Here is a 23,561-nt window from a genome sequence, read left to right as displayed (position 1 = left end):
TGAAGGAAAACAAGTATAAGGTTCATACTCATCATCACTGGGAGCACTTCCCTTCCTGTACATTTGGGGCAAATTTTCAAGCCCAAACCCCCAAATCCACGAATCCACTCCGAATTCCGGGATTCCGACGCATCTGGGCTCATTTCACGGCCCAAATTCACTAGGTCGGTGCGGCCTGCACGGCCCAAGTAGACAAGTAGTAGCGCCCATCTGTTCGCCCATACCCGAACCCGTCGTCTCGTCCTCCACACAAACCCTCCCCAACTCCACGAATCCCGCCGCCGCCGCCGCCGCCATGAAGCGCGCCGCCGACGGGATGGAGAAGCCCAAGTTCCTCACGCGGGAGGAGCGGGAGAAGCTGGCGCTCGAGCGCCGCCAGGCCGCCGTCACCGACCAGCGCCGCTCCGCCCTCGACCTGCTCCAGTCGCTCCCCCGCCCCCCTCCGCCGCCGCCGCCTCCCCTTTCCAACCCCCCTCGCGACTCCTCCTCCTCCCACCACCGCGACTCCTCCGACCGTGACCGTGACCGGGACCGGGATCGGGACAGGGACCGGGACCGTGACCGGGAGCGCCGCCGCGACGACGACTCCCGCCGCGACCGAGATCGGGATCGGGACCGCGACCGAGGCGACTCCTCCCGCCGCGACCGCGACAGGGAGCGCGGTGACCGCGACCGCGACAGGGAGCGCGGTGACCGCGACCGCGACCGTGACCGGGAGCGCGGGGACAGGGACAGGGAGCGAGGGGACAGGGAGAAAGATCGGCTGGAGAAGATGGCGGAGAGGGAGCGGGAGAAGGAGCTGGACGCGATCAAGGAGCAGTACCTGGGTTCCAAGAAGCCCAAGAAGCGGGTCATCAAGCCGTCTGAGAAGTTCCGCTTCTCGTTCGACTGGGAGAACACGGAGGACACCAGCCGCGACATGAACTCGCTCTACCAGTCGCCCCACGAGGCCCGCCTGCTCTACGGCCGGGGATTCCTGGCTGGCATTGATCGCCGCGAGCAGAAGAAGGTGGCCGCCGCGCATGAGAAGGAGACCCGTGCCGAGCAGCGGCGCAAGGCCGGTCTGGATGACCGCCCTGAGGACGACGCAGTTGATAAGAAGGAGGCTGATGCTGCAGCGAAGTATGATGCCTTCGACATGCGCGTGGACAGGCACTGGACTCAGAAGTCTCTTGATGAGATGACGGAGCGGGATTGGCGTATATTCCGTGAGGACTTCAATATATCCTATAAGGGTTCTAAGGTACCCCGTCCCATGCGGAAGTGGTCTGAGAGCAAGCTTGGTACTGAGCTGCTTCGTGCTGTCGAGAAAGCTGGGTACAAGGAACCTTCGCCGATTCAGATGGCTTCCATTCCACTTGGTCTCCAGCAGCGTGATGTTATTGGTATTGCTGAAACAGGCTCTGGCAAGACTGCTGCTTTTGTGCTCCCTATGCTTTCGTACATTACCCGCCTCCCACCCATAAGTGAGGAAAATGAGGCTGAGGGTCCTTATGCTGTTGTTATGGCACCTACTCGTGAGCTTGCTCAACAGATTGAGGAAGAGACTGTGAAATTTGCGACCTATCTTGGCATTAAGGTTGTGTCTATCGTTGGTGGTCAATCCATTGAAGAGCAGGGTTTTAAGATTAGGCAGGGCTGTGAGGTTGTTATTGCAACTCCTGGTCGGCTTCTTGATTGCTTGGAGAGGAGGTATGCTGTGCTCAACCAGTGCAACTATGTGGTTCTGGATGAGGCTGATAGGATGATTGATATGGGCTTCGAGCCGCAGGTTGTTGGAGTCCTTGATGCTATGCCATCGAGTAACTTGAAACCTGAGAATGAGGATGAGGAGCTTGATGCAAAAACGATCTATAGGACTACCTATATGTTCAGCGCCACTATGCCACCTGCTGTGGAGCGGCTTGCTAGGAAGTACCTGCGGAACCCAGTCGTTGTCACAATTGGTACAGCTGGCAAGGCCACAGATCTCATCACACAGAACGTGATCATGACGAAGGAGTCAGAGAAGATGTCAAGGCTCCAGAAGATACTCACAGATCTTGGGGATAAGCCAGCCATTGTGTTCTGCAACACAAAGAAATCAGCAGATGCTCGTGCGAAGGATCTAGACAAGGCAGGCTTCCGCGTCACAACACTACATGGTGGGAAGTCACAGGAGCAGAGAGAGACGAGCCTTGATGGATTTAGAAACCGGCGGTTCACTGTTCTTGTGGCAACTGATGTTGCCGGGCGTGGTATTGATATTCCCGATGTTGCTCATGTCATCAACTATGAGATGCCTAGTTCAATCGATACATACACACATCGTATTGGAAGAACTGGACGTGCAGGAAAGAAGGGATTGGCAACTTCGTTTTTAACTCTGGAGAACACTGACATTTTCTTTGATCTGAAACAGATGCTTATACAGAGCAACAGTCCTGTGCCACCTGAACTTGCAAGGCATGAAGCATCCAAATTTAAGCCAGGCTCAGTTCCTGATAGACCTCCAAGACGAAATGACACAGTCTATGCAACTCACTGAAGCATCTACTGCAGAATGGGCCAAAGATCCTCCAGTATTACAAGGGAACTTTTGGAAACAGAAGGATCTAATTCTAGATTAGTACTTCGAGGTACAAACATTATGATGATTACTCGTTTTTTATTATATGTCTGAAAACCATGCCCTATATTGTCATGAATTTAGGATATGTTTATGATGGTTTAGTTCTGGACTTATGTATCTTTTCTTATTGTTGGTGATCAATGCAAACTCTACTATGGCCCATGTAGTGCATTATTTTACCGCCTAAATATATATCATATTTTGTTATGTTTGTTGTTTACAGTAGCGTATTGCTTCAGATTTGTTCTTCTATCATTTTTGCAGAGGGCATATATTGTATCTGATCTTCATTGTGGAGATTTTATGTGGTCTAGCAACATTGAATATTTGAGTCCAAAGAGGTGCTTATTTTCTTTCTTCTTTCATATGTTTTTGTACACCGTTTGGCTTGGTATTCAAAACGGAGAAATCTGTCACCTCCACCTCCTGAACTGTTAAACTGCCTAAATAACCCCTGAACTATCTAAAACCGTCTGAATAACATACAAGGTAGTTTTGAAGGCTTGTTTTGTATGTGGCATGCAGGTGTGCACTATTATTTCTGTATAACGACTCTCGTGCTTGCTTCTCCAAAGTTTATCCTAATAAATTTTCTATACCCATATGAAAAAAAAAAGTAAGGGCAGGTCTTGCTTTTTTATACTTGAATGCTTGTCTTGTGTATCAGAATCCACAATACAATGAGGATTTAGAACTGTAGAAAGGTTGGTATTTTCAAGTATTTTAAATACCGTGGATTTAGTTTATAATTGTAGAAAGGTTGAAATTTTCAAGAATTTTAAATACCACAGATTGTGTTCTAGCTGATGAGAAATTTGACCATCCAATTATTGGTTTGTGTTATCATCATTGTTTCTCTCTTAATACTTTCAACCGTTGCGTCTGGCTATTGAATTGTCCTTGAGTTGATAAAGTTTATTATAAATTAAAATTCGGTCTGTTACTCTGTTTTAACTTGTCATAGTGGGTTACTATACTACGTCAAGAGTCCTTGATGAGATAGTTTCTATCCCTAAATACTTGGTCAGTGATATAAACAGGTGGTTAGGATACAAATGAACAATTGTATAATTTTTAGGTGGCATATATAATACCCAGTTTTCAGGTTCTATTACTCTGTTTTAACCTGTCATAGTGGGTTACTATACTACGTTAAGAGTCCTTGATGAGATAGTTTCTATCCGTAAAAACTTGGTCAGTGATATAAACAGGTGGTTAGGATACAAATGAAAAATTGCATAAGTTTTAGGTGACATAAATAATACCCAGTTTTCAGGTTTTGTAGTAATAGTTTATTCATTTACAATGCTGCCATATGTGCATCTTGTTAAGTTGTGTGACTATGTTGCTTTGTTTTCTTGATTCAACTCCGTATATTCTGAGTTCATCCTTTTAATTATATTGAAATATCTTAAAAGCTGTACGTACTGGTTTTGACTTTTGTCAACTATTGAAATCTAGAATGCTGTTATTCAGACGTACCCAGCGGGACCGTGCTTGTTTCAGGTGCTGACAGATGACAATGATAAGTGTAAGTTTATATAAACTTGTTCATTCTTGTAGCCCGTCCTTGTTCTCCATATTATTACTATACCCCATTTCTTGAGACGGGGGCGCTGTGATATTGTACGAAACCACTGTAGTGGTGGTTCTGCAACCAAGCGTCGTTCTTCCATGGCGAAGCATTGCCTGGCGGCTACACCGCAGGCCCAGGCCCGCTGCGACGTTGTCTTGATCTTTTGTTGTAATGAAACCGATTTTCCTTTTGGCAAAATTGGTTCTATAGCTGAGCCGGCCAAAATTTATTAAGAAGGGAAGGGTTTATGCAAAATTGGTTATAGAGCACCGAAAGTCTTATCCAAGTTTTTGTGAGACTCAAAAAAGATAAATGTCTTTTTAAGACTTTTTTGCAATGCGGCTTGCTTTGTGTTCCCGATGTGCTTATGATCACGTATTGTCGACAACGGAAAGCCGTCAGATTGCGCCATCAGGCCTCGGCACGTAGCCCTCAAGACGAGCAGATAACGAGTAGTAGCAGATAAGCCTCGTGTAGTAGCCGTGCTTGTTTTGTGTGGACACATTTCGCCCCAAAACAGACGCTGCAAAACGACGCCCAAAAAGAAAGCGAGGAAAAATCTCCAGAAAAATCCTCGTTACATTAGCCTTTGCTTTGCTTGCTCACTCTCGCCAAGCCAAGAACGCACCGTGCCACCGCCATGGCCACCTTCCTTGGGAGCTCGCCGGCCTTCCTCGCCCGCCCCGTCGCCGCCAAGCCGCACCTCTCCTGCGCGCAGTCGCCGCGCCCGCCCAGCGCCCAGCCGCCGCCGGAGCAGCAACCGCCGACGCCGACGCCGACGCCGACGCAGCAGCAGCCCATGCAAGCCCAGCCGCAGGCGAGGCCGAGGCGCGCGCCGGCGGCGGCGGCGTCCGGCGCGGACTCGACGGACTGGGTGGCGACGTCGCTGACGCGGCGGTTCGGCATCGGCGCCGGGCTCGCGTGGGTCGGGTTCCTCGCCTTCGGCGTCGTCTCCGAGCAGCTCAAGACCCGCTTCGAGGTCGCGCAGCAGCTGGCCAACACCAAGTCGGTCAAATCTCCCTCCTCCATTGATTCATCAGCTTCCTCCATTGAATTCCGCTTTTAACTTACACTCGTCGCCATGGCTTCCTCTTCCTCCTAGGGACGTGGAGCAAGAGCAGGAGGTCGTCCTTCCCAACGGAATACGGTGAGCACGCAATCTGCTCGATCGCCAAGCACTTGGTCACTCTATGCTTGTATCTATGGGGATCTGACGTTGGTGTTCGTGCAGGTACTACGAGATGCGAGTAGGCGGCGGCGACGTGCCGCGGCCGGGGGACCTGGTGGTGATCGACCTGAAGGGGAGGGTGACCGGCGGCGAGGCGTTCGTGGACACGTTCGGCGACGGGAAGCGGCCGCTGGCGCTGGTGATGGGGTCGAGGCCGTACACGAGGGGGATGTGCGAGGGGGTGGAGTACGTGCTGCGGTCCATGAGGGCCGGCGGCAAGCGGCGGGTGGTCGTCCCGCCGGCGCTCGGCTTCGGCGACGACGGCGCCGACTTCGGCGACGCCGCCGCGCAGGTCCCGCCCGGGGCCACGCTCGAGTACGTCGTGGAGGTCGACAAGGTGTCCATCGCGCCGGCGTGAGCGTGATCGACGCGACGTGTAGACTCCGTATACGTAGCTGCTGCCTGGAGACAACCCCCTGCAGCGAAAATCTCTCGAAAGGATTTAAAACTTGCACAGCGATTTCGTATTTTGTTTGAAAGAGAATGTTTTGATTTTTGGCCCTAGTTTAAGTTCTATTGTCTCTACAGCTATTTGGCCGTCGTATATCTAGCGAGAGGATGGCCTGTTTGCTCCATTTTCATTAAAACTGCAGAGATTAACATATACTTTCTGATGTTTTTTTTTCAATGTTAAAATGCACGTCGGGCTTTAAATATACTCCCTCTGTTTCATGTCATAAGACATTTTGACTTTGGTTAAAGTTAAACTTTTTTAAGTTTGACTAAATTTATAGATAAATATAATAATATTTATAATATTAAATTAGTTTTATCAAATTAATAATTGAATATATTTTCATAATAAATTTGTCTTGGGTTAAAAATGTTATTACTTTTTTCTACAAACTTAATCAAACTTAAAACAATTTGACTTTGACTAAAGTCAAAATGTCTTATAACCTGAAACGGAGGGAGTAGCTACTCTGTACAAATAATTGTCAAGATGTGTAGGAGTACAAACTTCGTTTAGTGCTGACCCCATTGTCAATCATATCAGAAGGTGTTTTGCTCAGACAAATAACCATAGTCAATGGCTGTTGGCTGTTTATATCATGGAAATTTTAAAAAGGGACCAAAAGGATAGCTTAGAAACAGAGCTGAAGGGAACGTAATGTTTTCACGTGGATACAATTTCACTGCCCTAATAACCAAAGCGAAAAGAAATCACTTATCGACAATAACAATGTAATCCCTCTGTTTCACAATGTAAGTCATTTTAGCATTTTTCATATTCATATTGATGTTAATGTATCTAGACATATATATCTATCTAAATTCATTAACATTAATATGAATGTGGAAAATACTAAAATGATTTCCATTGTGAAACGGAGGAAGTATCTTATACTACACACATTGTACACAACAATCGCTAGAGATCACTGATATCATCAGCTGACAGGATCACGTTGCGGTACACGATTGTAGAGCGGGAGCTCGAAGAGGAAGCCCATCTTGAACCATCCAGGCAGGGCTCCATACACAGCTGGTGGTAGTGGGATAAGAGGACTGCAGATAAAAAATACAAATGCATAAGCTAGTCACCCTTTGCTGTTGAAATCCTTTGCTGTTGAAATCTGCAAAGAAATGCTTGGACCCTTGGAGTGGGGATATGAAAACGGGCCAATTTGCTTAATACAATCGCAAAAATCACAGAGTTCGAAAATACTATCATATGTATCATTGATATACGGGTCCAAGTCCCATATGTCATTCTCATGTAGGATGGTACTTTACAACTCAGAAATCTCTGCGATTGTATTTCCCAAAATTTCCCCATGAAAAGTGTCATGTCTAGGAGTTCTTCCTTACCTTGTAGTGTTCTTGTACGTGCGGTATTCTTCGTTCTGTCCAAAGCGCTTATCAGCAGAAGCCTTCAAAACAGGAGCATAAAATGGTGTGATGTGTTAGCATTTTTGCAAGTAACAAAGTATATAATTTCAAAGAGAAGTTGTGGTTGTTAACCTCCAGAAGTGGGATTCCACTAACGAAGAGAAGCAAGAGCGTCAGGAATACAGGTCCGAGGATCACGAGCCATTCAGCTCCTGAGAGAACTGGAGTAGATGCTACAAATATTCCCCACCAAAGGAATATCTGTGTCGAATTAAATTGTCAAACAAATGTCAGTATTTGTTCAAAACACTGTAAAATTAAATAGATTATATCATATAAAGTGTGTGCAGAATATATATAACCAGCAGTGCACAACAAAATATCTGCAATTGGTAGAAACAGATAGCTATGCAAGATGAATGGCAGAGAATGAGAAGGTCCAAGTTTTCAACAGTTTATTTTAGCAAACTATTGACCTATGTTTTACTTTATTTTTCAAGGTCAAACTGCATAGGCAAATACTTTTCGCTTACAGGTTAGTGAAAACCAAGCTTGTTCGTGCAAAATAAACTGACTAACCTCGCCAAAGTAATTTGGATGGCGAGTATAACTCCAAAGACCCACATTACACCACCTTCCACGATTGCTCGGAGAATTCTTGAACGTAAGCTTCTGCTGATCAGCTATTGCTTCCATACCTGCCCCGATCAGCCACATGATCCAACCAATGATATCACGGGCTTCAATTGAGGGATCGCTGTCACTTGCGTTCACAATTGTAACAGGCAAGCTGACAGTCCATACCCAAACAGCCTGCCCAAATCAGGACAGAAGGCCCGGTAAGGCTCTCTTAAGCCACTAACAAATTAAGCAGGCAAAAAAAGTTACAAAAGGTTACCTGGAAAATCCAGAAAACTGCTAGTTTTCCCAAGTTATCGCGCATTTCATCAAACCGTTTGTCCTCTCCCCATTGAAGAATCCTAGACAAATTTAGACAATATAAGCATTAGTAAGTCATTTTGGATAACATCAAATGTTTTGGCTCAAGCTAAGGATAAGCAATGTAGCAAGTAAGGAAGTTACATAAAGTATATATAGGCCATGTAACAGCCCTACAACATCATAGTCATGAATAATAACGTCAAAATAAAGTTGATTTCCTTGAAAAATCAGGCTTGTTTCCTGAAAACTGAGAAACTGCTAGAATTATCAAGACACCACATCAGTCCTGGACTCAAGTAGTAAGAAGCATATTGTGCATCTGCATCTGCATCCATCTGCATAAGCATATTGTGAAGATGATAAATGCCTTCTCTTCACAGTATCCATCTGCATCTGTGCTTTGGTGGTTGCATATTGAGCATGCTTATTGATCAAATTCATTAACCAGTTCATAAGTGAAATGAGTTATGTGATGGGCTGAGCAACAGCCTTCAGAGATAGCACCATAGTGAAATTCCAAAATGGAACCAATATTAATTATCAGGTTTGACTGATAAGATCCTTTTGTTGCTCATAAAAAAGATAACAATAACCTACATCAGACCAACAACACAGAATATACGCGTGAAGGCATGAAGCATTTAAGATAGTAGAAAGTTTAGTAATGCATTTCATATTTGAACAAACTTTGCTGTTTTATAATAATATACCTCATTAATAAGAATAGTCCTAAGCGAAGACCCCAAATCACAACGAGCACAGTCAATACAACCTGATAAAGGGATGAAAGTTAAGAAATCCACAAATTAAAAAAAGCATGTATTGTTACAATTATAAAAGAATATACAAACAGATGGACTGTAGAGTTGGCTAATGCTACTATCCGTCGGTAGATTTCCTTGTAAAATGGAACGAGGTTATCTTTAACTCTTTGATGCAACATCGCTTGAAACAAAATCACTTGAAAGGAATTTTTTCAGGTTAATTTGCAGTATTCTTTTCTACAACCTGGAAATATTAGATTTTATCAGAAAAACACATCCATGCCACTAATTTTCGTACTAATCTACCCATTTTCTTTTCATCCTTTCTTTTATAGGCATGTTACCATTTGCAGGTTTGCACTTTTGTTATAAGTGAGGCATTTTTATCCCGTTTCATGAACAGTATTACTCAATAATAGACAATGAAGAAATAAACAGGTAACATTGCTGCAAATTCTACAGTATCTGTCAACAGAAACATCCATTCCCAACCTAATTCATCAGCATATTAATGATGTTATGTCATCCTAAACCGAACAAACAACAAAATCATGGCAAGTCCAAAGAATGAATAATCCGAAGGCAGAATGAGAGTTAATTCTCAAATGAACAGCTTGCTTTCATTCTGCTGTGACTGAGAAGACATTGGGACCATGTTTACAACAAGAAAATAACTAGGTGGGCACGTTTTACTTCAGACAACTATTTACCTGACGGAAATGCCATGCTCCCTTCAAAGCTAGCGTGAGGATTGCAAGTATGATGAAATTCGTACTTCCTGTAAGACAACAACGCAGTAACAGAAATTACCAAAAATTTAAAAGGCAATTTCCTTGTTGAGGAGAACTTATATTCAAGAATAATATAAGCAGTTTCCCATGAAAAGTTGTACACAAACAATTGCCAAAATTACCTGCGAAATCAGTGACTTTATCGAACCGCAGGAGCGCGGTGATGATGAAGAACACCAGCTGATATCCCACCTACCACCACCACCACAAAAATTGGAACAAGAAATTAAAAAAAAAATCCCAAGAACACCAATCACGTCTCCTGGAACCTCCAACCACATCCATGAGCGCCGCACCGGCGAGAGAGAGGAAGAGGAAAAGACGAGGGATTTGCTCACAGTGACGATGGCCGTGAGCGCCAGGAAGTGGGAGTCCAGCACGGTTCCCATCGCGGCCTCCTCCGTTTATCCTCCTCCTCTCACCTGTCTCTGCTCCTGCTGCTGGTGCTGGTGCCAAACTGCCAATCGGGCTCGTTTTACTGAGCATGGGAAGGGGGGTTTTAATTAACGGGTTGGATTGGATTCGGTCGACGGCGGCGTCAACCTGCCGATCCGGCGCGGCGGGGCGCGGCCCAAGCAAAAGGCGAGCGGCTGAAGTGCGGCCAGCGAGGCTGGACCATGCTTGCGGCGCGGGTCGTGAACCAATCCTTTGGCCCGGAGGGGAAGGAAGCGGGTGGAGAATAGTGTGGACCAGTGCGCCAGCGCGTCAGCCTCAACTGGCTGCGCGGCCGTGCGTGCGTGCGCCCATCAAGATTTCCCCAATACTCTCGGGGGGGAATCTGGCTGCTTTCTGATTAGTTGGATAACTTGGATCACGCAAGATTATTCTGAGTTCTGACTCGAATTTCTGACTTGAATTGTCAACGTGACTTGTCAATCGGGACTGTGAATGGCGTTAAGCATCTTTACATCTACAGGAATGCGAGGGGACGGGATACCGTTGCCCTAACGGGATAGCTTCCCCTCCACACTATGCCAGAACCCTATATCTGTGACGGCACACCAGTGACGGGCTTAAGTATTGGTCACAGATGACCGTCACTTTTAACGGGTCGTTAGGTTTGCCGTCATCGGTGAGGCATCCGGCCATGGCCCGTCACAGGTATCACCTCACCTGTGACTATACCTATCACGGACTGAATTTTAAGCCGTCATAGGTGAGGTAGTGACGGGTTTGCTCTCCAACCCGTTACTGGTTTGACCTCACTTGTGACGGGTGTTAAATTTGCAACCCGTCAAAGATTAGATATCTCATCTCAAACAAGTTAAAAAATTATAGCCGTCAGAGATGACTTACCAAAAAATCCCACACCCACCCCCCTGCGACCCTACTCCTCCCCTCGGATTCCCCATCCATGGCGCCCTCCCGAGCGCCGGCCGCTGACGCCTCCCCGTCTCCCGACCGGCAACCGCCGCTACCTCCCCGCCTCCTGACCACCGGTCGCTGGATCTAGCATACGAGGCGCGGATCCGGCCACCACGGCCTCTCCCCCGACCGTCGGTCGCTGCCGCCTCCCCGCCTCCCGAGCGCCGGCCGCTGACGCGTCCCCGCCTCCTGACCGTCAGCCGCCGCCGCCGCCTCCCCGCCTCCCGACCGCCGGTCGCCGGATCTGGCCTACGAGGTGCGGATCCGGCCGCCACGGCCTCTCCCCCGACCGTCGGTCGCCGCCGCCTCCCAACCTCCTGACCGCCGGCCACCGCATCCCTCTTGACCGTTGGCCGCTTCGTCCACCACCGCACCACTGCCAGATGATATATGATTGTGATGATTTTTGTGATTTTGTTTTGTGCCTAAATGATTGTGAATGTGAAGTGATTTTGTTCTTTGGCCAGATGAATATGATTGCGATGATTTTTGTGATTCTGTCTTGTGTCGAAATGACTGTGAATGTGATCATTTTTGTGATTTGTGATGCCTAATGGTCTGCGACTAGCTAGGCTTATAATATTATTTTTCTCCCATTTTTGAGGTTTGTGACGGGTCCCAATTCAGACCCCTCTGTCACAGGTGACCTCACCTATGACGGATTTTAGTTTTCAGTCCGTCAAAGGTAACTTTTACCTCTGGCGGGTCTTTACCCGTCACGGGTGACTCCGAGTCATCAGTGACCACTGATCTGTGACCAGTGCTTAACCCGTCACAGGTAAGGGTATGAGCCCGTCAGAGATGACCTGATCAGTGTAGTGCCACCTCCATCAGCCGCAAGAGCACGAGGCACAACGGCCGAGCCGATGGTGGGGGGAGAGCGGCGGCGGTGGCTGGAGCCAGAGAGCCGGGAGAGGGGGCGGCGGTGGGTGCCGGAGCCAAGGGAGAGAGAGAGAGACAGCGGTGGCTGGAGCTGGGATGCCGGTTGTCACGCCCCGAACTAGTCCCGAGCGGAACTAGCCCGTGACGCTCCAAATTAACCTGTTAATTGATACCAGTCCCAGGAAACAGTGCTGGTATAACAGGAAGACAGAATATCACAGCAACAGAGGTCTCTTTATTGTAGAGTAGGGGTACAGTCATGTTGGGCTGCGGACAGATCCCGAGCTCACAACTGCATTACAAAAGGAACGCGGAAGCCAAGACTTGGACCACACATCACAGGCGCGACTTGGGAACTAGGCCGAAACCCTAAAACTCATCGTAGCCGGCTTGCTCCTGAAGGAACTCCTCGTCAGCGGGATCCGCTTCATCTTCTTCAGCAACTGGGGGGGGGAATTATTTATATGGAGCAAGGGTGAGTACGAGAGTACTCAGCAAGCCATGGGAAATAAGTGTTTAATGCAGGCTTCAAAGAAGGGCTGCTGTTTTTGCAATTGATTTTATTTGAACTCTTTCCTGAAACAACTAAGTGAGTGCTTCTCAAACGACACGGATGAGAAAGTGCGTCTCGTCCGGTCGGAGTTTGTGCAATGTATCAGTCTTTTGAATTGATCAAGATTGGCACCCAGCCAATAGCTTTCAAACGGCCACCCGGGCCTGGCTGGTCCCATCAGCCGCAGATTTTCCAAACACCAAACCCATTTCACAACAGCAAAATTTCACAAGGCAGTAGTCAAACAAAACTACGCTAGGAATCACCTCACATCCGCCCATGACCGTGGGCACGGCTGTTCGGACAGTTTAATAACCTCTGCAGAGGGGGTACACTTTACCCACACGACATTACTAACCCGGATCATCCAGCCCGTGCAGAACGGCCACGACTAGAGACCTTAAGGCTTTCATGACAAGGCATTTCGAAAGCCGACACAGGTTCACCATATGCCAACGAGAGGGGTCCCAGACCAACACCAGATTAGGTCCCAGACCATACTGTGCCAGGAAGCCCAGGGGTCCTCCCCGACACCACCCCGGCGAATCCACATGTCTCTTGGCATCAAGGCTCCCCCGATTGGCTAATTACTCAGCCAGGGGTGTCCCATTCCACCCATGTGGTCGTACTTGTCTTATGTTCGGATGAAATTCCAAGGAAACGGTCCTTAAGTGCAAGAGCGGGAAACCGTACTCCCGGTACGTTCCCCGGTCCGCGGTTTTGGAAATTCATTTAGTTCGCAAGCACCGACCCAGGTGTCGGGTTTTCCAAGTCTTTTGTAAAAATCCAAGTTTTACCCAAGAACTTACTCAGATTTTAAGTTTGAAGGCGACCGTCGATACTCGCACAGAGTGCACGAATATCGAGGCGCAACTAGGTGGTTACAAGGGAACATGGTATAACAATTAACAGTGGAAGGATCAGATGCAACAAGTTGGGTAGGCCCACCGGTCTGCCTTGCAGACGGGGCAAACAGATCAAGTGCAATCCTATCAATGCATAATATTTTGCAAGCAAATTAATTAAGTTCAAATATAGGCTCAAGATGTTCAAAGGTGGCTTGCCTTGCTCGAGATCTGGAGCTTGATCCTCGAAATCCTCGCACTGCGGATCTTCGGGCTCCGACACTACACGCGAAACGGGGCAACTCAACAAACGGCAAAAAATAAAGCCCTATTATTGACCTCTAAGCGTGCCATTAGATAGATCTCGAGATTTGAGGAATTTTGGAAGTTGAACGGAGTCAAACGGACTTACGGTTGGGAAGATATTGAATTTCTAAGATTATTGGATTTTTGGTCTAAAGGAAAAGGATTTATTTAAACCCTTTTTGAAAAAGAAAAGAAAAGAAAAAGAAAGAGGGAGGGAAATTAGACTTCCCTCGGGCGGCTAGGGCGCGGCCCGAGAGAAAGGGGCGGCTCGGCCGAGCTTAATGGGCCGGCCGGCCCAAGAAGGCGGCCCATGGCGCGCGCGAGCGGGGAGGGGAGAGAAAGAGCCGGTGGGCCGGGTCCATTCCGCGTGGTCCCAAGTGGGACCCGCTTGTCGGCGGCTCGGCTCACCGTGAGCGAGGTGCACACGGGCGTGCTAGGGTTTGGGGAGGGGGGCGCGGCGCATGCGCGCGGTTCGCGGAGGACGCGGTGCGACGGGCCCACGCGCAGCCTCACGGCTCGCGGTGGACCGCGCGCACGGGGAGAGAAACGGAGGGGGCGGCTGGCCGGGTCAGCCGATCCGGTCGTGGCCGAGGTGGCGCCGACGTGGCGCCTACGTGGCTGCCACGCGGGCCGGCGGGAGGTAGACGACGACGTCGGCCGAAACGGACGGCGGGCGGCGGCGGCGAGCGGCGGAGCGAACCACGGCGATACAGGCGAAAGCGAGCACACCGGGAGGTTGCACGGGACGAGAGGAGACGAGCCAACGGCTCGGATTCGCCGGGGGATGCTCGACGGCGGCGGATTGCGGCGGCGGCAACCGGCGGCAGGAGAAGGGGGAAACGGCGATGAGGTCACGAGGGGTCGATTCCCGGCGGTGAGAGCATCTACGCGGCTACGGGAATCCGTTGCTAGCGTCGGATTGGGCGGAGCTACGCCGAGCGAGGCCGGCGACGAGCGGCGCTTCCGAGCTCGGGCGGCGACGGCGGTGAGCACACGGCGGGCGGCGGCAACGGTCGGGGCGGCGCCAGCTAGCTACGGGGAGGCTACTCGTGCTACTACCCGAGTCTAAGGGGAGGAGATGGAACGAGGAGGGAGAACGGAGGGCGACACTACCGTGCGGGGAAGGGCGCGGTGACGAGAGGCCGACGGCACGGGAGCGATCTCTCCGGCCTCGGGCCGGGGAAGAGGAAGAAGAGGGCGCGCCCGGAGTCCCCTTCCGCGTCCTTGCTCGTGCCGGCTCCTCCGGCACACGCGTCGGCGGCGGTCGGCGAGAGGGGCGGCAATGGCGAGGGCGAAAACGGGGAAGATTGGTTTGGGGAGGGCTCGGGTTTATAGGGCGGCAATGTCGGTTTGGGAGGGAGGAACCGACATTAGGCGGTCGAGCCAGCGGGCTGAAGCTCCGACTAGCGGCCAAAACGGCGACAGGGAGGATGACGCCGGCGGGGAAGGGAAAAGGGAAAAGGAAGGGAGAAAGGGGGCTTGCCCCTTTCCTCTTCGGAAAAAGGAGGAAGGAGAGAGGGCGATGAGGAGGAGCTCTGCCTCCATCCCTTGGAAGCATGCGCGCGGAGTGGCGGGGCCGGGTCGATGACGACGGCGATGACGGCGGAGGCGGCTTGGAGCGGAGCGGCGACACGGGCGGCAGGCGCGGCAGAGGCTGACGGCGGCGGCGACCAGGCGGTCGGCCACCACGGCGCGCGCGCGCGGGAAGCAACGGCGCACGGCGACGATTTGGCGGCGTCGGCGGGAACGGCAGCGGGAGCAGGAGGGAGGGCTCGGCGCGGCTCCCGCGCCCGCGCGAGCAGCGCTCGGGCAGAGCGGGGGAGAGGGAGAGAGAGAGAGAGAGAGAGAGAGAGAGAGCGAGCCGGGGAGGGAGGGGGAGATGGGCCGAGAGGGATTCGGCCCATCGAACCCTAGGGAGGCAAAATAGACTTTTGCGGAGGGATTTGATTTGGGAAGGATTTGGATTCGGGATTGAACTCGACGATGGATCGGGGACTTGAGACCTGAGATGGCACGGGCACTAGACAACAAGCAAAGAAACGGATTTCGCAAATAGGATTTTTAAGAGCTAGTTTTCCCGCTAGGCGCCAAGACGGAACGGGCGCTACACCGGTGGCTAGAGCCAGAGAGCCGAGGGAGGGGGCGGCGACGGTGGCCGGAGCTGAGGGAGAGAGCGGCGGAGGTGACCGGAGCAGGGTGAGGGAGCGGCGACGGTGGCCGGAGCCAGGGGAGGGAGGGGCAGCGGTGGTGGTAGCCGGATCCTGGGGAGGGAGGGGGTGGCGGTGGTGCGGCGTCGGAGTCGGAGGAGGGAGCGGCGGCGGTGGTCGGAGCTAGGGAGGAAGGGGCGCTGGGGCGGCAGTGGTTGTCGGCGTACGTCGGGTATATATCGCGTGATACCTGGCAGGTATCACGTGATACCTGATAGGTATCACTTGACACCTAGTAGGTGTCACCTGATACATCGCAAGTATCACCTTCTATGTGGTAAGAATCACATGATACCTGATAGGTATCACCTGATACCTCGCAAGTATCACCTGAAACGTGGTAGAATCGCCTGATATCTGATAGTTATCACCCGATACCGAACCTGATACCTAACCGGTATCATCCCGTTCGAAAACGAGATTTCATTATATAGCATCCCTCTTACATCTACTCCCTCCGTCCTAAAAAAAAAGCTAACCTAGGAGAGGACCTGGATAGAGCTTTATCCTGATTTGTTGTACTAGAAGGGGCACATCGGCGGAGGGAGTATAGTAGTAGTATCTCGCTGTAGCTCGCATTAATAAAGGAGATTCTTACGACTGTATAAAAGAGAATTTGTTGGTACATTTGGGATAAACGACACAATCGCCGGGGACTCAAAAGTTGCTGACATTTGGGATGAACCTTCATATGTATGACTCCGTATAATCTAATACTCCTATACTGATCTACTTTACACAAAGCAGAGAACATCCTGGATTCCTGATAATCTACCACTCCATTATGATCCACAAGAGATAAAAATACTCAAGGTTGATGAACACTAGACATGCAAAGACATATGCAACCATGCAAGAATTCCACTGTGAAGAAGACGGACAATTCTCTGAGTTCTTCTGGCTTAGATCCAACTCGCAATACGTCCATCCAAAGGCAATGGTCACCATCAAACTCGAGCCGCCGCGGTGGCACGGTCACGGCGTGTAGACCGGCGCGAACCAGAAGCAGGGCGGCTTGTACCCCTCCGCCATGGGGATCGACTCGATGACCTCGATCCTCTTGTGCTTGCCCTTGCCCGCCGCGGCGAGGCTGTACGCGCACACGCGCGTCTCGCCGGCGAGGTCCACGGCGAAGTACACGGTGCTGGGCCGCAGCCCGGGGCACTCCCGCGTGGACGCCGCCACCGCGCCCGACGCGTCCACGAGCACCGCCACGTCGCCGATGTCGTCCGCCTCCTCCCACGTCTCGCCGCATTCGTCCAGCACGCGCACCACGAACCCCTCCTCCTCGTCCTCGCCGCCGCCGGACGCGGCCACGGGCCGGAGCAGCTCCACCTGCATCAGCCCGCGGCGGCCGCCGGCGGAGCCTGGCGGGGACTCCACCAGGAAGCTGCGCTCCACGTACGCGTTCGGCCGCCGCGTCACGGAGGGGATGATCTCCGGCGAGGCGGAGCCCAGCCCGCGCAGCTCCGGGAACGCGTACACCATCCCGTACCGCGTGTTGGCGTAGAGCTGCCCGCGGTGGACGGCCACGTCGACCACGGCGGGGATGCTCGTCGGCTTCACGGACTTCCACGCGCGGTCGCCGGGGCGCGCCGTCGCCCACTGGTTGCGGTGGTGGACCTGCCGGTAGATCACGACCACGAGGAGCCCCCCGTCCGGTGCGGGCACCGGCACGGCCTTGTGGATCAGGCCGTCGATGCGGGAGACGGTGCCGCCGCCATGGCGGACGTTCAGCCCCGCTGGACCCCCTTCGACGCCGTCGACGAGCGGGAGCGAGATGACGGGGGGAAGCGCCCTGCGCTTACCGGTGACGGGGTCGAGCAGGTGCATCTCGCCGCGGTCATCGGCGGCCACGATCACGCCACGGGAGGAGCCGAGGGGCACGAACCCTCGTCCCCCATCGCGGCCGAGGCGCGCGGGGAGGGCGACGACGGGGACCTCCCGGTCGCGGGACACGACGAAGCGGCAGCCATCATCCGGATCGGGTGCGTCGGCGGGGAGCAGGAGCCAGGGGCGGTCGGGGCGCGGGCGGCCGCGGCCGTCGACGAAGATGGCGGCGGCGGCGCGCCATGAGGCGCAGACGGCGCGGAAGCGGAGGAGGTCGAGTGCCGGGAGGCGACCGACGACGAGGAGGAGCATGTCGTCGTGGATCCCCGACCAGCCCGACATGGCTGCGTCGTGGGGGCGGCGGGAAGGGGGGGGGGGGGGGGGGGTCGCCGGCGACGGCGGGGAGGCTCGTGTGTTTATACGAGAGGGAGGAATCGATCGGCCGCGGCGGAGGCGGTTGCCGATTTCGGGAGTTGCTTACGTCTCACGCGCGCCGTTTTTGGGTGACCTTAGCTTTTTTCCTAAGCTGTGGGTTCGCAACGTAGTAGATTTTTTTCTTTTATTAATTTTTTTATTGAAATATTTAGAAAAATAATTTGTAATTTCAAATATTACCCCCTATCAAGAAGCTCGGGTGTAGATCTTTAAATCTGCAATACTTTGAAAAATATAAAAATTATGTTTATAAATATTTTCATAAATAAATAAATGAAAAATGAAAAAAAAACTTATCCGTACGGATCAAAGGTTTCGATATACTCCCTCCGTAAAAAAAAAAAGACAAACCCTGGGTTTCCGTGTCCAACGTTTGACCGTCCGTTTTATTTGAAAAAAAATATGAAAAAAATTAAAAAGACAAGTCACGTATAAAGTATTAATCATGTTTTATCATCTAACAATAATAAAAATACTAATTATAAAAAACTTTCATATAAGACGGATAGAAACCCAATGTTTGTCTTTTTTTTGAAACAGAGGGACTACGTAAGGCCCAGCTTCCTGCTAGGCAGCTTAGAAGCCTACAAAACAAAAGCCCATGACGCTCGCACCACAATAATCTGCTTTCCCTCCAAGGAAGCGTAAACGTTTGTGGCTGAAACTCGATGCCCGCTTTTGCTTCAAGGAAACGTAAAAATGGGACATTTAACTCTATGCCACTTTTAAGATGTGGCAATTAATTATTTGCCACTCATTGTCTATAACATGTGAGACCTCATATATCTATGACATGTGAGTTTAGTGGTAAATAATTTTATCACCACATTAAGGCTGTGTTCGGCACCCTCTCTTCTCAACCTATCACTGTCGTTTTCCGCGCGCACGTTTTTTAAACTACTAAACGGTGTATTTTTTGCAAAAAGTTTTTATACAAAAGTTGCTTAAAAAACAAATTAAACTATTTTTGAAAAAAAATTATTTAATATCTAATTAATCGCACGCTAATGGATCGCTCCGTTTTCCGTGCAGGCACTTGGTTCCGAACACCCTAAAGCTGTGTTTGCAATCATGGGTTTCCAATATGTACAGTGTGCATAGAAAACATAGTGGTCTATTAGCACGTGATTAATTAAATATTAGCTATTTTTTTTAAAATAAAATGTATCAATATGATTTTTTAATAATTTTTTATAGAAACTTTTGAAAAAACACCCATTTAGCAATTTTAAATAGTACGTGTGTGCGGAATACGATGGAGAAGGGTGGGGAACGCAGGATTGCAAACACGGCCGAGTGGCAAATACGGAGTAGTTAATTATTCCAGCTTTATGCGGTTTCGTGTAGTATCCTGTAGTCCACTCCTGCAATCCACCCGCTCCCTGTTTCGTCAAACTTCTCATCTCCCCTTCCCTTCCGCCGCCATGCCGCCGGCCGGTAGCCTCAACGACGAGCAGCTCCGCTTCTTCGACGCCAATGGTAAGCGCCAGCCACCGCTCGTTCCCCTCCCCTCCTCCTCCTCCGCGGCCATCTGGTCAGTGTCGCTCCCAGCAATCGGAGGCAGCGAATTGCCCAGCTAGAACTATGTACGATACGAGGGGACCTAAATCCTTGTCGCGCGTGGGGGGGTCTCGTTGGTCGCAGGGTACCTCGTGCTGGGGTCGTTCTCCAGCGCGGAGGAGGTGAGGGCGATGAGGGACCGCATGGCGGAGCTCGTCGACGGCTTCGACGGCGCTGGCGACGTCTTCTCCACAAAGGATCACGTATGTCTGGGGAAAGATATTTTTCCCCTTTACTGAATAGCTGTCTCTGTATGCTTGTCGTATGTACATTATCAGGAGGAGTAGTTTCTAGTCTCGCTGCTAGATTTGATTGCCAGTGGCACATGCATCGCGGTTTGAACTTACTGTTACATTGTTTCCCAATGCAGCGGCAGGTGAAGAACGACTTTTTCTTCAAGAGTGCGGAGAATATCTCTTTCTTCTTTGAGGGTAAGTGAAGTTCATCCTCTTGGAGTTGTGGAGTTTAACATTCATCAGTTATGCTATCTGAACAAGGAATTGGTTGGTAGTTTGTTAAAAAAAAAACAAGAAGATAATGTGTACTAGTTACAGACCTATTAGTGTCGAACAGTTCTTCTGGCTCTGTTGTTGCTTTACATCTTTTAGCATGTGCAGGTTTACTTGGATTTGGATAGTGATTTATATTTATATATTTTGCTGTTTCTATTACTCACAGAAAAGGCATTTGGAGATGATGGATGCTTGAAGCAGGCAAAGGAACTTTCAATCAATAAAGTTGGGCACGGTCAGTATGCCGAGTAGAAATTGGTTATACATGTGTGTAGTTTGTACTATGATGATTGATTGAATCTTGCAAGATTATTGTGTTGTTTATGTTGCATGGTTTGGAACCTGATGCCACTTGCTATGCAAGTTGTAAATTGTCTTAGCATGATGACTTCTTGTGAGAAACAGTCAGGGATTTTCCTACTTAAATATAGAAGTCGAAAATTGTAATAGACTTCTCTGATTGCTCAAACAAATATTTACATTGCATCTAGGCCGAAAGATAACAAAGTAACATCCTAAACAAGATTGCATTCGATTCATAGGTGCTGCTGGAATAGTCTTATAACCAATCGTGTAGCACTTTTATTGGTAATTCTTTTCTTGTTCTGAACATAAATTTTCTTGTTCAACCTTGCTATTTCTGCTGTTTGCATTTCCATTAATCTGGGTTAAGAGAAATTTTCTTGAGTTAGTTTGTTTTTGAATTTGCCTGTTTGGTTGCTATTTTCTAGTTAACGTTAGTATTTTCCATGCTTTGAAAAGCTTATATTGTTTGTATACTTGTATACTTATAACAATATATCTTGAGATATTGCCATTCACTGCTCAGTAATTTATGCAGCGTTACATGAACTTGACCCTGTGTTCAAAAAGTTCTCTTTTGGAGCGAATGTTTCCAGCCTGTTCTCTTCTTTACGCTACAAGAGACCTGCAGTTATTCAATCTATGTACATCTTTAAGGTACCTTGTGCAGTCTCTAGTTTCTTGTTGGCATTGACTATAACTTTTATTCCTTATTGGGTTAATTTCTCCACAACTCAGCAACCAGGCATTGGTGGCGAGGTGGTACCACACCAGGATAATACATTCCTATATACAGACCCTCCATCATGCACAGGGCTGTGGCTTGCACTCGAAGATGCGACAAAAACGAATGGTTGCCTTTGGGCAATTCCTGGATCACATAAAAGTAGATTTTCGCATCAAATTATTTTATTTCAAGAATCCTCTTGTGTTTATCTGAGCTTCTGATTTGTTTATCATTTACAATGCTTTGTACCAGATGGCCTGAAAAGGCGAATGATCAGAGATGAAATCGATACTCATTTTGATCATCCTTCGCCAACCTATGATCTGAAAGAATTTGTGCCCTTAGAAGTAAAGTCAGGTGATTTGGTGGTTATTCATGGAGATCTTATACACCAGAGGTGAAGTTATCCTGTTATATTGCGTATGCTTGCAATCAACTGCTTCATTTTTTTACTAATATGTTTTAACTTTCTTTGCCAGCTTTGAAAATCTTTCTCCGGTGTCAAGACATGCACTGAGCTTACATGTAATTGATACCGAAGGATGTGAATGGTCCAAGCAAAACTGGTTAGTTTATTTTAACACTTTTGGAGAATTCTAAAGTTAAAATTCTATCTTCTATATTTGCTCTTGGTGGTCTTTGCATAACTTACTGTCGCGCAGTAGAAGTCTAGAATTGCCTAGAAACAAGCTATTCTACTTCCAAGCTTGTCCTAAACTGCTCAAACCAAGCTACTCCCTCCATTTTACAATGTAAGACTTTCTAGCATTACCCACATTCATATAGATGTTAATGAATCTAGATACATATATGTCTAGATTCATTAATATTTATATGAATATAGACAATACTAGAAAGTCTTACATTGCGAAACGGAGGAAGTACTTGTTTTAGACTGTATAATCTTATACTGCATAATCTTGTACTTGATACTGTATAGTTTTGCCGTAGCCTGTAACACAGGACACATATTGGTTACTTGTACCTGTATATATTGAAACAAGGTATTGTGCCGCTGTTTGTATTTTTACAAATGGGAATGATGTTTTAATTTATCTTTCATGTCAATCACTTAAAAACTCCGAAGGCAGAAATTTATTAGTGTCCTTGTTTAAGTCACTGTTAGCAGAAATTTTGTAGGTAATTTGGCCCTGTTTATACATAACAAGTACTCCATCTTAAACTTACCTGCTTGCTTGCAATGCTGAAGTGGATACTACACCAGTACACCTCATACAACATCGTAAAATTATAGCTATCGATGTTTCATAAACTTTTCCACCTTTTTTTAAATTTTGCTAGCATGCTTTTTTATGCTTTCTCAGGTTACAAAGGAAAATCCCACCTCAGCCACTTTATGAAAATTAGTTGAAGCAGTTACCTATATGTCAAATAAACGAGTGATGACCTAGAAGCAATGGTGATGATGCTGATTACCTATCCTCGTCGCAATAAATCTGCAGTACGATGTTGAGTAGCTGTGCTTTCTTCTCCCGTCTTCAGACAATGTAAATACCTTGCTACTCTGTTTTCATGGATGAATTTTATGGCAATAGATTTGATGTACGATGTAGAGTAGCTGTGCTTTTTTCCCCGTCTTCAGACACAAGTCACACATCTACGTTGCTACTCTGTTTCCAGGGGTTTATGCTTAATAAAATCTATCTCCAGTTCTTAATGTTACCAAATGCCGACAGCAAATCAGCAATGCTCGTCATATTTTCAAACAGACGCTGATTGTCTGATTAGCCCACTGTTCGATGAATCGTGGAAGCGGAGCAACATTTCTTTAGATTTGCTTCTATCCCCTCAAAAAAAAAATATTTGCTTCAACTGCTGTTCTTGCCTGATTTTTACCGTGTGGTCAGTAGCTGATCCTAGGAGCAAGCGGTCCAACTCCGGGAGTATCTGCCGTATGGTTGATACAGTTCAACGGGACTAATAAACAGTATTGTAAGTTAGGCTGTTAACTAATCACACGGTCATAGCATGTATTATTGCAGTTTCCTTAATAAACACAGCTCAACGACTCTGTTTAAGAACACGGTTGCATCCTGCATAGTTATGACCATGTGTTCTTAAGTTGTCTGATTAGCCCACTGTTCAGTAGTACTTTATAGTTACGCAGATCCTAGAGCATCCTCAATGTTTATTACAAAAGTGGATAGTTAGATAAACCCATGTCAAATGTTAATGGTGAATTAAAGAACAAGTTGCACTCATGTACAACAACTTGATAGGTGAGTGCGATATAGTATAAGAACTTGAGAATTGAACGTTCGAGTGCAACA

At 48.6% G+C, this 23,561-nt stretch overlaps 5 protein-coding genes across 8 annotated transcripts; 3 read left to right on the top strand and 2 right to left on the bottom strand.

Annotated features, from left to right (window-relative positions):
* Positions 1–237: 237 nt before the first annotated feature.
* On the top strand, positions 238–4,804 carry LOC127765261 (DEAD-box ATP-dependent RNA helicase 21). 4 transcript variants are annotated; one of them, XR_008016099.1, is made up of 3 exons: positions 238–2,618; positions 2,876–2,952; positions 4,088–4,804. XR_008016099.1 is itself a non-coding variant. In XM_052290125.1 (1 exon), exon 1 carries the CDS (start codon positions 296–298, stop codon positions 2,525–2,527), a length of 2,232 nt encoding a protein of 743 aa, XP_052146085.1. In that variant the 5' UTR covers positions 238–295; the 3' UTR covers positions 2,528–2,801. The 4 variants fall into 4 exon arrangements, 1 of the variants encoding a protein (XP_052146085.1); XR_008016098.1 differs by having other exon boundaries at positions 4,073–4,804; XR_008016100.1 differs by lacking the exon at positions 2,876–2,952 and having other exon boundaries at positions 4,073–4,804.
* A 182-nt stretch (positions 4,805–4,986) lies between these two features.
* LOC127766390 (peptidyl-prolyl cis-trans isomerase FKBP17-2, chloroplastic) lies at positions 4,987–5,773 on the top strand. Its single transcript, XM_052291442.1, has 2 exons — positions 4,987–5,192; positions 5,419–5,773. The coding sequence occupies exons 1-2, from the start codon at positions 4,987–4,989 to the stop codon at positions 5,771–5,773; spliced, it is 561 nt and encodes a 186-aa protein (XP_052147402.1).
* A 590-nt stretch (positions 5,774–6,363) lies between these two features.
* On the bottom strand, positions 6,364–10,390 carry LOC127765262 (uncharacterized). Its single transcript, XM_052290128.1, has 9 exons — positions 10,084–10,390; positions 9,868–9,937; positions 9,665–9,732; positions 8,901–8,962; positions 8,147–8,228; positions 7,828–8,061; positions 7,381–7,509; positions 7,228–7,289; positions 6,364–6,924 (listed from the first exon to the last, which is right to left on the bottom strand). Exons 1-9 carry the CDS (start codon positions 10,132–10,134, stop codon positions 6,807–6,809), a joined length of 876 nt encoding a protein of 291 aa, XP_052146088.1. The 5' UTR covers positions 10,135–10,390; the 3' UTR covers positions 6,364–6,806.
* A 6,073-nt stretch (positions 10,391–16,463) lies between these two features.
* On the bottom strand, positions 16,464–18,098 carry LOC127766036 (uncharacterized). The gene has a single exon (XM_052291044.1). It carries the CDS (start codon positions 18,073–18,075, stop codon positions 16,879–16,881), a length of 1,197 nt encoding a protein of 398 aa, XP_052147004.1. The 5' UTR covers positions 18,076–18,098; the 3' UTR covers positions 16,464–16,878.
* Positions 18,099–19,484: 1,386 nt separating this feature from the next.
* Positions 19,485–22,962, top strand: LOC127765742 (phytanoyl-CoA dioxygenase 1). The gene is made up of 9 exons (XM_052290689.1): positions 19,485–19,647; positions 19,813–19,931; positions 20,099–20,159; positions 20,407–20,475; positions 21,082–21,200; positions 21,282–21,429; positions 21,523–21,667; positions 21,750–21,836; positions 22,596–22,962. Exons 1-9 carry the CDS (start codon positions 19,500–19,502, stop codon positions 22,636–22,638), a joined length of 939 nt encoding a protein of 312 aa, XP_052146649.1. The 5' UTR covers positions 19,485–19,499; the 3' UTR covers positions 22,639–22,962.
* Positions 22,963–23,561: the final 599 nt, after the last annotated feature.

This window comes from Oryza glaberrima, chromosome 3 (assembly GCF_000147395.1).
Source record: "Oryza glaberrima chromosome 3, OglaRS2, whole genome shotgun sequence".
Classification (NCBI taxonomy): Eukaryota; Viridiplantae; Streptophyta; class Magnoliopsida; order Poales; family Poaceae; genus Oryza; species Oryza glaberrima.
Note: the sequence above shows the minus strand (reverse complement) of the source record. Positions and strands in the feature narration are given on the sequence as shown.

Coding starts and splice junctions, on each gene's coding strand:
- LOC127765261 (XM_052290125.1), top strand. CDS start 296: ATGAAGCGCGCCGCCGACGGGATGGAGAAGCCCAAGTTCCTCACGCGG.
- LOC127766390 (XM_052291442.1), top strand. CDS start 4,987: ATGCAAGCCCAGCCGCAGGCGAGGCCGAGGCGCGCGCCGGCGGCGGCG. Junction 5,193..5,418: donor CAGCAGCTGGCCAACACCAA/GTCGGTCAAATC, acceptor GTGTTCGTGCAG/GTACTACGAGATGCGAGTAG.
- LOC127765262 (XM_052290128.1), bottom strand. CDS start 10,134: ATGGGAACCGTGCTGGACTCCCACTTCCTGGCGCTCACGGCCATCGTC. Junction 9,733..9,867: donor TAAAGTCACTGATTTCGCAG/GTAATTTTGGCA, acceptor GTTGTCTTACAG/GAAGTACGAATTTCATCATA. Junction 7,290..7,380: donor GTGGAATCCCACTTCTGGAG/GTTAACAACCAC, acceptor CCTGTTTTGAAG/GCTTCTGCTGATAAGCGCTT.
- LOC127766036 (XM_052291044.1), bottom strand. CDS start 18,075: ATGTCGGGCTGGTCGGGGATCCACGACGACATGCTCCTCCTCGTCGTC.
- LOC127765742 (XM_052290689.1), top strand. CDS start 19,500: ATGCGGTTTCGTGTAGTATCCTGTAGTCCACTCCTGCAATCCACCCGC. Junction 19,648..19,812: donor CCGCTTCTTCGACGCCAATG/GTAAGCGCCAGC, acceptor CGTTGGTCGCAG/GGTACCTCGTGCTGGGGTCG. Junction 20,476..21,081: donor AATCAATAAAGTTGGGCACG/GTCAGTATGCCG, acceptor TAATTTATGCAG/CGTTACATGAACTTGACCCT.